Here is a 12,617-nt window from a genome sequence, read left to right as displayed (position 1 = left end):
TTGCCACATGGAGAGGAAAGCACACAGGATCTGGGTCAGCAGTCCAGGCTTGATGAGCATGAAGTCACTAAATTGAAGGGGGCAGACAGTACAGTCTGATGTGGGAGGCATTCACTCAGTAAAATGATAGTTGCAGCACTTAAAAAAATCAGCCTAGAAGGAAAACTTGTGATTTTTTTTTATAACAACAAATAAGAGATTTATGATTTCTAGAAGTGATTTCATGCAATAGCATTCTTAGAAAGTTATCCATACATAGTGGTGGGAGCAGAAGTTTCAGCAGCAAAATGTCTCCATCAGACCTGGGTCCATCTTTCATTAACTGTGACATTGGACATATGAGTCTAACTCTTTGCTTCAGTTTCCACATCTGTCAAATAAATGCATCTTCTTATAGCACCTACCTCATAGCGCTGCAATATGGCTCCAGGGATAGTGAATGGAAAAGTAGATTAGTTTAGTAATCATGCACATGCAAGATAAGCACGCAGTTTGTTAAATCTCTCTGTGCCTGAGGTTCTCTCCTGTAAAATGGAGCTGATGATAATTGTACTTATGAAGTTAGGTGGTAGTGAGAATTGCTTGTAGTTATCACTACTATATACTTAAAATTTTTCCAAGAGAGTGGGTCATATGTTGTGTTCTGTCTCAAAAAGTAATAATAAATAAAGAGGGTGGAAAGAAACATTTGGAGGTAATGGGTATGTTTATGGCACAGATTGTAGAGATGATTTCATGTATATTTGTCTCTAAACTCATCACCTTGTATACTCATGTTAAACACATACAGCTTTTGTATGTCAAGCACATCTCAGTAAAATGGTTTAATAAAACAGAGATGAGTGGGGTTAAAATAGTTATTTTAAGGATAGGAGAAATAAAAACACATTTGTGTGTAAATGCAAATTATTCAGTAGAGGGGAATTCTGATTCTACAGAGTGAGAATTGTTTTACTTATGACTTTGAGAACGTTTTTATCCTATTCCATTGGTCTATTGATTATATTTTCTCCAATATACACTGTTCTAAATACAGTATAGATACAGTATGTCTTGCTAAATGATAAATTAAATCTTTCAGCTCTCCATCCTTTATCTACCCATCTTATTATATTCACTCTCCAAGGTTATTAGGGCGAGGCTAGGCTCTGTATGCTTCCATGTAAATTCTGTAATCGGGCATCCAGGTGATCATACACACACTCACACCAACAGGTATTGAGACTTTACATGTAACTGCATGGAATACGTAGATTTATTTAATGAAAATGATTATATTTATGGGATTGAGACTTCCTCTCCATGAATATGATATATATTTTCACTAATGTTTTTCAATACAGTTTGAAAAACTTGTTCAGACAGTCTTGAACGTCTCTGAAAATTTACTCCTAGGTGCTTATAGGTTTCTTTCCTTGCTGTCATATTGAAGTATTATTTCAATAAAATAAAATTTATGGATCTTAAGTATTCAATTTGAGAAATTGTGATAGTTGGACAAACTTTTGTATATCCCAAACAAGATACAGATCATTTCCACTACTCCAACCAATTATTCATGACCCTTTCCCATTGAATTTTCACTGCCACAAAGATAAATCCTTTCTGATTTCCTCATTGGCTTCGTCTATTTGTGGACTTCATATAAGTCAGATTATACAGTCTGTACTCTTACGTCTGGCTCATCCTCAACAGGATGTTTTGGGGGTTCTTTTATGTTGTTGCATGAGCAGCATTTTATTTGATTTGATTGTGTATCAAATTGTATGATATGATTATACTCCAATGTGTTTGTTGACATTTGGGCTGTTTCCAGTTTTTGCCTCTTATGAGCAAATCTCTTAAGAATTCCTAAGGAATTATGCAGTTCTCTCTGTGGTAGATGGCTTTCTTTCTCTGGTGTAAATATCTGGACTAGAATTGCTAAGTCATAGGTAGATGTGTAATTTTATGAGAAACTACCAAACAGTTCTCCAAAATCAAGGAATCGTTTTACACTCCCACATACCTTATAATTTTTCTTCCTTTGCGAAAATCATCATTTTAAAAACTTGCATGTTGTATTTGTTTATTGCTGGTGTATTAGCAATAAAAATGATCTTTTAATATTGTTCTCGTATCAAGTAAGTTTGCTGAACTTTTTATTAATAAGATTTTATGCATCATTTCACTTCGATTTTCCTATGGAGACAATAGTATTATTTGAAAATGATGAATTTTTTTCCTTTATTCCAACCCTGCTAATTTTTATTTGCTGTTTTTCTTTAAGTAATTTAAAAAAATTTTTCTACTTTATTTGCTGTTTTGGTCTACTTGTACAGATTAGAACTTCAATATCATATTGGATAAAAATGCTATTAGCAGGTATCCTTCTCTTCTTTCTGACTTTAAAGATAATAATCCTTAATATTTTACCACTAAATCTAATATTATTTCTGTAGGTATATGATAGTCTTTTAAGGTTCGAGTAGGTCATTTTATTCCTATTTTGCTGAGTTCTTATGAGAGATAGTTGAGATTTATCATAAGTATTTTCTGCACATATTGCAGATCCAGTACAATTTTTCTTCTCAATATAGTGGTTTAAATTAGTAGATCTCCTTATATTAAAACCTCTCTGAATTCCTTTTGTAAATTCTTGTTCCTGATAAATTATTTAAATGCATTGTTTGATTCTTCTTCTTAATATTTCATTTTAGAATTTACACTTATATTAATAAATGAGATTAGCCTATAATTTTCCATTTTTCCCCATTTATTGGAGTTGTAATGGACTTATACTTTGGGGAATTTACCTTCTTTTATATTTTGGTACTTATTAAGTATTATGAAATTCATATATATCTTGAATCTTTGAGATAGCTCATCTCCAAAACTTTGTGTGCATGTGTGTGTGTGTGTGTGTGTGTGTGTGTGTTTGAATGTTTGAATATTTGAATTTTAACCACTGATGGGATTTATTTAAAGGTTGGATTTTAAATTCAGTTTTTATAGAGTTTTTTTAAAGATCTTTGTAGGTGTTTGTTCTTTCCTTCTTAGTTGTTTGTGTTTGTGTGTGTGTGTGCACATGTGCATGAAAAAAATATATCAGTTGTAATGCTAATCATAATTTTGTGCAAGTAATCTGTCTTCCGTGTTTCTGTGATGATCGTTGATTATCAATCATGTTTTTAATATTTAACATTTTCTTAACAGTGTTCCTAGATACTGATTTATTTATTCTGCATTGCGGCTGACCAGCAGCCACGAATCAACGCGGATCCTGAAAGGGGGAGTGGGAATGAAAAGACACTCACAATGATGATGATGCGGCCGGTCTCCAGTGATACTGAAGCACGGAGTTTACTTTTCTTTACCAATATATACCACCTGTGTACGTGCAGCTTAACAATCACGAGTGAGCATTTTCTCATTGAAAATAAAATTTGCAACTTTTACATATGAACTACAGACTCACTGAAACTCTCCCAAAGTCATTATCTCAATGACAAAGCCCACCAATTACCCTGATAATCATCAGTGATCTGTGTCCGGGAACTGGCCGTTCCCACCTCATTCCTCAGCAGCTTGCAAGCACCCTCCAGGTGTAAGCAGAGACAATGCCTTAAGAGCTAAAACTGAGCCAGTCTGCAACGTTACAGAATAAACAAGAAATCATGGCTCCCCACATCTCCCCCTTTTTTATTTTATAGGAGCAAAACCCATCCGGCTAGGATGGCGAGGTGACAGCGCCTGACTTAGGTGTCTCGGGACGCCGACTTCAACTTACCCGTCCTTGGAACTTATATTTTATAATACAAGCCCTGTCTTAGGTGTTGAAGCGGTGCCTAAGTACAACCCGTCTTTGACTATCCTGTCCCTCTGAATGCTTGGGGAGGAAGGCTCAGGGCTTTGTCTTAAGTTTAAGCTGATGGATGTCGGCTCGCAAGTCTAACATCCTGCTGATGAAACATTTGATGAAAATGGGGAGAAGGCACAGAACCAAACAGACACAGATGCCCAATGTAAGAAAAATCATAACAGAATGGGTAATATGAGGCATAGATGGCATAGCATTTCTAAGAACATCAACAAACTCAGAAGCAGCCTGGGCTGCATCAAATTTTAAGGGTTCAGCTTTTTTCATATTTTGAATTTCATCATGAAGCCGAAACATATCTAAAGACACATTAGCATCATGCCAAATTCCTTGAAGATGTAAACGAACCCGATTCCAATCATATTGACTATTATTATACCTTTTAGAAGTAACACATATCCAATGATATTCTGAATGACATTCTAAATAAGATTTAACTTTTATACTCTGAATCACATCTCCCATATACTGAACTCCTACAAAAGGTACATTAATATTTCCAATCGAAAGTGTATAAGGGGAAGGAACACAAGCAGATACATTAACAGATTTCTTAGACCAGTCTCTAGTCCCGTCTTGTAAGTCAGTCACCTGACTGCAGGGAGTGCCTGATTTACAAAACTTTCCAAATGTTGTTTCATGTGTCCATCAGAAGGCAATCCTAGGGCGTGAGTGTCATTGACATAGTCTGGAATCTCAGGACCTTCCCATACAGCAGGGTGGAGAATAGGTGGATCAGGTACGTAGGCCCAATACGTCTGGTCTTCTTCTGCATTGCTGAGGGTCATCAATGTCATCAGCAGGTAGAGGGTCCACATGTCGCACCAATCGTTCTGGCAGCCACCGAGGACTATCTGCATCCTGTGGAAAAACACAAACATGCCCTCGGCCCCATATGAGGACTGGGTCTGGGCCTTGCCATGATCCAGTAAGTGGATCCTTCTTTCTGACCAAAGCCTCAGGGACGGCAGAAGGATGCCAGAAACGTTCAGCTGCACTCTTAACATAGGCATCCAAAGTCAAAAAATTTTGAATAAAAAGACAAGTAATTATGGGGCGTTAGGGGATATAACTCCCCCTTTTTTATCTTTTGTAAATTGACTTTTAATGTGCCATGAGAGCGCTCAACAATGCCCTGTCCTTGAGGATTATACGGAATACCAGTGACATGGATGATGGAAAACTGTTGACAAAACAGAGCAAATTTTTTACTAGTATATCCAGAGCCATTATCAGTTTTAATTCTTTTGGGCACGCCAATCATAGCAAAAGTAGCAAGACAATGTCTAATGACATGTGTCGTAGCTTCTCCTGAGAGGGCAGAAGCCATTGTAAAGCCAGAAAACGTGTCTATGGATACATGGACATATTTTAGTTTTCCAAATTCAGGTATATGGGTTACATCCATTTGCCACAAATCATTAGGGCGTAGACCTCGAGGGTTAACTCCATAATGAGGCACAGGCAATAAATGTGAACAATTAGGACATTGTTTTACTATTTGACGAGCAGCTTCTCTTGGAATTTTATATTGCAATCTGAGGCTCTGGCTGTTTAAATGATGAAGGGTATGAGCCTTTTGTGCCTTCTCTATTTGGGTTAAGGCAACAAACTGTGTGGCAGCATCTGCAGCTTGATTACCTGCTGCCAAAGGACCTGGCAGATTAGAGTGAGCTCTAATATGCCCAATGTAGAATTTTTTACACCGCAGCTGAATCGCTTGTTGTATCTGAAGGAACAGATCCTGAATAACAGGATTACTGGCACCAATGAAGGGTACTGTTTCTAAATTTCTGACTGCACGTACTACATAATGACTGTCAGAAAATAAATTAAAAGATTGAGAAGCAAAATCAAGTAACACCATATGAACGGCTCGAAGCTCAACAACTTGAGCGGAGGCTGGAGGTGTCTGTAGTCTTTTAACAACTTCTTTATTAAGTGTATAAACAGCTATACCATTGCTGGACCCATCAGTAAAAATATTAGGAACAGCTGGAAGAGGGTCATGAGCAACGATAGAGGGAAAAATTGGATCATGATGTTGAAAAAACTGAAGCAATTTATGCTTAGGATAATGATTATCCAAGGTTCCCGTAAAATGAGCTAAAGCAATAGGGAAGCTATCAGTAAACTGCATCAAACCTTGAATCTGAGTCTTAGTAAAGGGGACAACGATGGAATCGGGCTCCTTTCCGTAATATTTTCTAGCTTCCAGACGACTCTCTTGGATTAGACTAGCTACAAATTCATGATAAGGAGTGAGATTCTTTTGAGCAGCCACATGAAGATGTATCCATCTAAGTGGCCCTTCTTGCCATAACACTGCCGTAGGCGTGTGCTTGGTTTCTAAAATATAGGCATGCAAGGGCTTGGAATAATCCAAGAAAGAAACGTGCTGTTGTTGAATAGCTTTCTCAACTTTAAAGAGAGCTTCTCTTGCAGGCTCAGTAAGAGACCTAGGGGAGGTTGGGTCAGAATCCCCTCTTAGAATCTCAAATAATGGTTTCAGGTCTCCAGTAGTTAAGCCTAAAGAAGGACGCAGCCAATTAATGTCCCCCAACAATTTTTGAAAATCATTAAGAGATTTCAGGTGATCTTTTCTAAGCTCTATTTTTTGTGGAGTAAAGTACTGAGTGAATAATTGAAAACCTAAATAGGCATAAGGCTCACTCCTTTGAATTTTTTCAGGAGCAATCACAAGGCCAGCAGACAAAAGGTTCCTTTTTATGTTTGCAAAGCAAGCCAACAACATTCCTTCCTGTTTGCAGGCTAACAGAATGTCATCCATATAATGAATGATGTAAACAGAAGGGAACTGTCTTCTAGTCTCCACTATTGCTTCACCAACAAACTTTTGACACAGGGTGGGGCTATTTGCCATGCCCTGAGGAAGAACCTGCCACTGATACCGTTTCATGGGCTCTTGAAAGTTCGGACTTGGGACACTGAAAGCGAATCTTTTGCAATCTTGGGGATGAAGCAATATGTTATAGAAACAATCTTTTAAATCTAGCACTATCTTATAAGTATCCTTAGGAATGGCAGAAGGATGAGGCAACCCTGGCTGCAGGGCGCCCATAATTTCCATAGTTTCATTAACCTTTCTCAAATCTTGTAACAACCTCCATTTTCCAGACTTCTTTTTAATTACAAAAATAGGTGAATTCCAGGGGGAGGTAGACTCAACCACATGGCCTTTTTCAAGCTGCTCCTGTACAAGCGCCTGGGCGGCCGATATCTTTTCCTGTGTAAGGGGCCACTGATCTATCCACACAGGTGTATCTGTTTTCCAAATTATTGCCTTTGCAGTTTTTTGGTGGAGTACAGGTAAATCTATGACCCCTGGGGAAAATACCCCAGACCTGTTCTCTGTAAGTTAGGATTAGTTGAAATAGGCTCTCGGCGCCCTTGTCCCACCGAGCCAAAGCCCTGACCAGGGAGAAAGCCTTGATCAAACATCTGTTGAGTTACTTGTGAACTAGGACTGTAAAGATAAACTCCCATTTTACTCATAACATCTCTTCCCCATAAATTAACTGGGAGACCAGGGATAATATATGGCTGAAACGTCCCCTGATGACCCTCCGGATCTTGCCAAGACAAAAGATCACTACTTTGGAGGGGGGATTGCGATTGGCCTATGCCTTGTAAATTGGTATTAGTAAAGCGCGTCGGCCAACTGGAGGGCCAATGTTCAGCAGATATGCACGAGACATCGGCTCCAGTGTCCAGAAGTCCTTGAAAATCTTTTCCATTTATTTTGAGTAACAATACGGGTCGATCCTTTTTTATTTCTTGAATCCAATATACATCAGAAGAGCCAAATCCTTGGTTCCCCCGCTCTTGATTTTGCCTGTTTTTTCCAATATTAAGACGAGGCAAAATAAACAGTTGTGCAATACGGGTTCCAGCAGGAATGGCAGAAATATTAAGAGGAGAATGAGCCATAATTTTTATTTCTCCTGTAAAATCCTCATCAATAATCCCTGGAGAAACATGAATTCCCTTTATAATGGAGCTGCTTCTTCCTAACAGTAAACCCACCGTTTTAGGTGGCAGGGGCCCAAAAACTCCAGTGGGCAAAACTTGTATTCCCATTTCAGGAGTTAATATGATGTCGGAGGTGGAACACAAGTCCAATCCTGCGCTGCCTGTGGTGGCCCTGAATAAGTCTGTGACATGCTTCCTAGCAGGGGTTCGTTCTTTTTCGGCTCCTGGGTCTGTTCCTGAACCTGCAGTGCCCCATAACATTGCTGAGTCGGGGCCTGGGGCTGGCCCCTCACCCAGTTTCCCTGTAAGGGTTTGCCGTCTTTGTCAGTTTTGGATTTACATTCATTAGCCCAATGAACGCCTTTCTTGCACCTGGGACAAGGCCCTGGAGGTTTTTTAACCACAGCAGTAGCCGACGGATTGTTAGCGTCCATTTTATGTGGGCATTGAGAAGCTCGATGTCCCATTTTTCCACAGTTAAAACAAGCTCCTGCGCGGCCACTAGCATGAAGCTTGGCCTGTTGCTGCATTACTTCATGAATGCTTTTTCCTTGTAAAGCGGCAGCCAGGGCCACTCCCTGTGAAAAGGAGGGGCCGACATCGGCACAGGAACGGATAAAATCAGAGATAGTGCCTTTTTTCTTAATGGGCCTAATAATCGCTTGGCAGGCAGAATTTGCATTTTCATAAGCAAGCTGTTTAATGAAAGCCTCCGTAGCCACGGACGCTCCAAAGGTCCGTCCCGCAGCAACAGTAAGGCGAGACACAAAATCTTGAAAAGATTCATCAGCTCCCTGTCTTATCTGAGTAACCTGTTCTTCTTTGCTATTCTTGTCAGGCAACATTCGCCAAGCATTTTTGGCTGCTGAGGCAATTTGATCATAAACACGAGGTGCAAAATTCCATTGATTTCTAGCATCCGCATACTCGGGTCCCTCTCCTGCAAGCATTTCAAAAGTGATTGGAATATTTCTCATCTCATTTTCATTGGCTCTAATCTTACAATTCTCATAGAATTCTGATTTCCATATAAGAAAGTCACCTCCGGACAGGCAAGCATGTGTTATGTGCTTCCAGTCTTCTGGAGTACAGGTTTCTCTAGCTACTGAGTCCACAATTGCCATGGTAAAAGGGGCAATGGGACCATATTGGGTGCATGCTTCCTTCAAATCTTTTACCAGTTTCCACTGAAAGGGCCTCCAATCTCTCTGAGGCTGACCATCTTGATCTGCTCTTTCAAAAACGGGAAACGTGTCATGAAGCCGTAAAGGCTTCCAGTCTTGTAGGGGTTTACCTTCCTGATCTACTCTCTCGATAATAGGAAATGTTTCACGATGTTTCGTATCTCCCCCTTGTCTGTAAGAGCCTTCACAATTTCGGGAAGAATACATAACCGAATCTGACCCTGGCCTAGCATATCCTGGCGGAGGTTTAGTTGGCATGTCCCAAACGGGTGGAGGTGGTTTAGATAAAGGAGGGTCCCACAGGGGGGCCTCCGTAGGTAGTAAGGGTGGTGCCGTAGGAGGCACCGCAGAAGGTGGCAAGGCTATATTATCAGGGGGATCTTTGCCCCCTGAATTCCACCGTTCAGAGGAAAATGTCACAGAGGGTCCAGTAATGCTTCTAATTTGAGTCGACCCTTTATCCTGCTTAAGTTTCATCGCAGCCAGTTGGCCTTGAAGAGTTTCTACCTGTTGAGTCAAGCTACGGACTGTATCAAGGAGAGATTTCCCTTCCTGCGTATCTAAAAAGGACTTTTCCTCTTGAGCTACGGCAATCATCGGGGGGTATTTTTCCCTATCATATCGTGCCGCAGCCTCTTCTAAATCTTCCTCATCTTTAGGGTCTAAATCCTCCGATTGTTCATCCGAAGACTGTAAATTAATAAGCTCTTCGGGCGGATTGGGCGCCTCTATTTCTCCTTTGGTCTCGGGCGCAAAAGGAGGCATCTCCTCCGATCCTGTCTGTCTTAATTTTTCCAACTTACATCCCTCATGTCTAAGATCCAGGCAATCTCTGACTAGAGTCCACAATCCAAAAGTTTCCACGGGGACCTGCTGGGGTCCATGCGCTGCATAGTAATCCTTCAGCCTTTCTCCTACCTTTTCCCAAGTTTCCCAGCTGACGGTACCTTCATCTGGGAACCAAGGGCACACTTCTCTCACAAAATCTAAGAATTTTTCCATTTGGTCTCTGCTGACCTTGCTGCCCCTAGCGGCGAGCGATTTTTTCAATCCTCTAATGTAAAGGTCCTTGCTATTAGCGTGACCCATTTCCCTTTATCCTCGGCCCTTCTTTCACACAAGTAAAACACACAGATGCTCGGCTGGCCGTGCCCCTCGCGGGACCAAGACTATCGTGGCAATTAAGCGTGACGGAATAAAACCCCCGACCAGGCAAAACCGAAGTTTTGATCGCCGTTTAGCCGTAAGACAGTGCCGGAAACGCAGTTACGAGCCCATTCAAGCTCCGTAACACAAAGTCGTGGAGCTATCACTCACTCACACACTCATTCGACCGAGGCAACAGTGCCCTACTCACCGTAGCTCCGTTTAGCTCGTGAACCGAGCCGGTACCAATCCGTACGGTGTTCCTCACTGAATCCCCCGTGTTCAGGCCCCACGTTGGGCGCCAATTGCGGCTGACCAGCAGCCACGAATCAACGCGGATCCTGAAAGGGGGAGTGGGAATGAAAAGACACTCACAATGATGATGATGCGGCCGGTCTCCAGTGATACTGAAGCACGGAGTTTACTTTTCTTTACCAATATATACCACCTGTGTACGTGCAGCTTAACAATCACGAGTGAGCATTTTCTCATTGAAAATAAAATTTGCAACTTTTACATATGAACTACAGACTCACTGAAACTCTCCCAAAGTCATTATCTCAATGACAAAGCCCACCAATTACCCTGATAATCATCAGTGATCTGTGTCCGGGAACTGGCCGTTCCCACCTCATTCCTCAGCAGCTTGCAAGCACCCTCCAGGTGTAAGCAGAGACAATGCCTTAAGAGCTAAAACTGAGCCAGTCTGCAACGTTACAGAATAAACAAGAAATCATGGCTCCCCACACTGCATAGGACTTGTGTTTCTTGAATCTGAAATTTTTTTTGCTTTCTTTAATACCTCTCCTTAAACCTACCAATACCCTTTCCTCTTCTTTTGCACTCTCAGCTAATGGCCATTCTTATTTCACTGAGAAAATAGAAGAAACCAGAAGATAATTTTCTCATCCTTCCACTATCAAATGTCCTTGTTCCCATATACCCTCTGACAATACACACTATCTTCTCTCCTCTTACAGTGAAAGAATGCTTTGGGCTTTGTCTGGAGCCAACCTCTTCACTTTTTTCCTTAATCCCATTCCCTCTTGCCTGTTCAAAATCATTCCTCATGTAATTGTCCTTTCTCTTTCCTGTACCATCAGTCTCTGTGTCTGTTGGTTAATTCCTATCAGGTACAAATATGCTATAACATTTCATACAACAGTCCCTGTTCTCAAAGAGTTTACAATTTAATTTTGCATATAGGGGCAGAGTGTGAAATTTCTCACTAAATATCCTTATGTTCCTCCATATTTCCCATCCTCAATTTGAGGGGGGTCAATATCACTAATTCTTGCCAGTTCATAACTCTTCTGAGACAGATAAAAGTGGTTGTGGCATCTCCATGGCCTGATCTCTCTCAATCTCTCTCTCTCTCTCTCTCTCTCTCTCTCTCTCTCTCTCTCTCTCTCTCTCTCTCTCGCTCTCTCTCTCCCCCCTCCCTGCATCCCTCTCTGTCCCCTCTCCCCCTATTCTCCTATGCATTTAGCTGGAAGCAAGGATTCTGAATAGAAGTTGGTCCCTTAACCAGTTCTTAGCTAAGAGCCTTGCTATAGGGCCACCCAGTCCATACTGGATGGTGATTTAAGTAAGAAATATAGTTTTGTTTAGCAACTGAAATTTGGGAGTTTATTTGCTCCTGAAGCTTAGCTTAGCCTATGACTATTACAAAGAGTAAGAAGTTAATTTACAAAGCAATTAGTGCTACCTTAAGATTAAACTCTGGGTACCAGGGAAACACAGAGGAAGATACCTGACCCACCTGTAGAAGTTAGAGAACACTTTCTAAAGTCTAACCTGAGATGCAGAAGTTAATGGGTATCATTGTGTCCTAGCACATTCCTTAGCACAGGGTCATTCAAAAATTCTGTCTGTATGAATCAATCATTCTATCACTTATCAGAATAGAGGGTTGTTAGAAAGCTTGTCTGCAAAGGGTTTCTGATTGATTAAACCATTGGAAATATGGCATTGTGTTTGGGCTGGTCTTAGAGACCAGAACTTTTTGGAACATGTCTCCATAGACTCCCACTGGGGATTGATGACCAGAAATGAAAACCTGCCATCTTGCCTGCATCACACCATGGCACTGAAGCAGTGCCACCCTACCAGCCCTACTTCTCCTTGGCATTAGTGTTCTTGGAGCCTGACAGTGTTTACATTTCACAGACAATTCTAGGAGGCTTCTCAAAAACAGAGCAAGCCAGAGCCCAGAGAAGGTAATCAAAAGCAAAACCAGGAGAGAGAGCGAAGTGTTTGCTTGTGTCTGGAAGACTCACAAGGCCACACACTGGGGGTGGGGGTGGGCACAGAGAGAGAGAGTGAGCCTGAAGGCAAACTGGCCCAGTGACAGCAGTGACCAAATCAAAAGCAAATTCATGCTAACCTGGGGGTGAACACCTGAAAGGAAACAACAGTTGGGGAAGAAATGTTTC

General features: G+C 41.1%; 1 protein-coding gene across 1 annotated transcript in view; it reads right to left on the bottom strand.

Annotated features, from left to right (window-relative positions):
- Positions 1-10,125, bottom strand: part of LOC117022118 (endogenous retrovirus group K member 8 Gag polyprotein-like) — a 187,405-nt gene extending 177,280 nt beyond the window's left edge. The window contains exon 1 of the mRNA XM_033105771.1: positions 8,146-10,125. Within this exon, the coding sequence (XP_032961662.1) occupies positions 8,146-10,125 (1,980 nt within the window). The remainder of the gene's footprint in view (positions 1-8,145) is intronic.
- Between the last annotated feature and the right edge of the window lie 2,492 nt (positions 10,126-12,617).

Source organism: Rhinolophus ferrumequinum, chromosome 5 (genome assembly GCF_004115265.2).
Source record: "Rhinolophus ferrumequinum isolate MPI-CBG mRhiFer1 chromosome 5, mRhiFer1_v1.p, whole genome shotgun sequence".
Classification (NCBI taxonomy): Eukaryota; Metazoa; Chordata; class Mammalia; order Chiroptera; family Rhinolophidae; genus Rhinolophus; species Rhinolophus ferrumequinum.
This window is presented reverse-complemented; position numbering and strand designations above follow the sequence as displayed.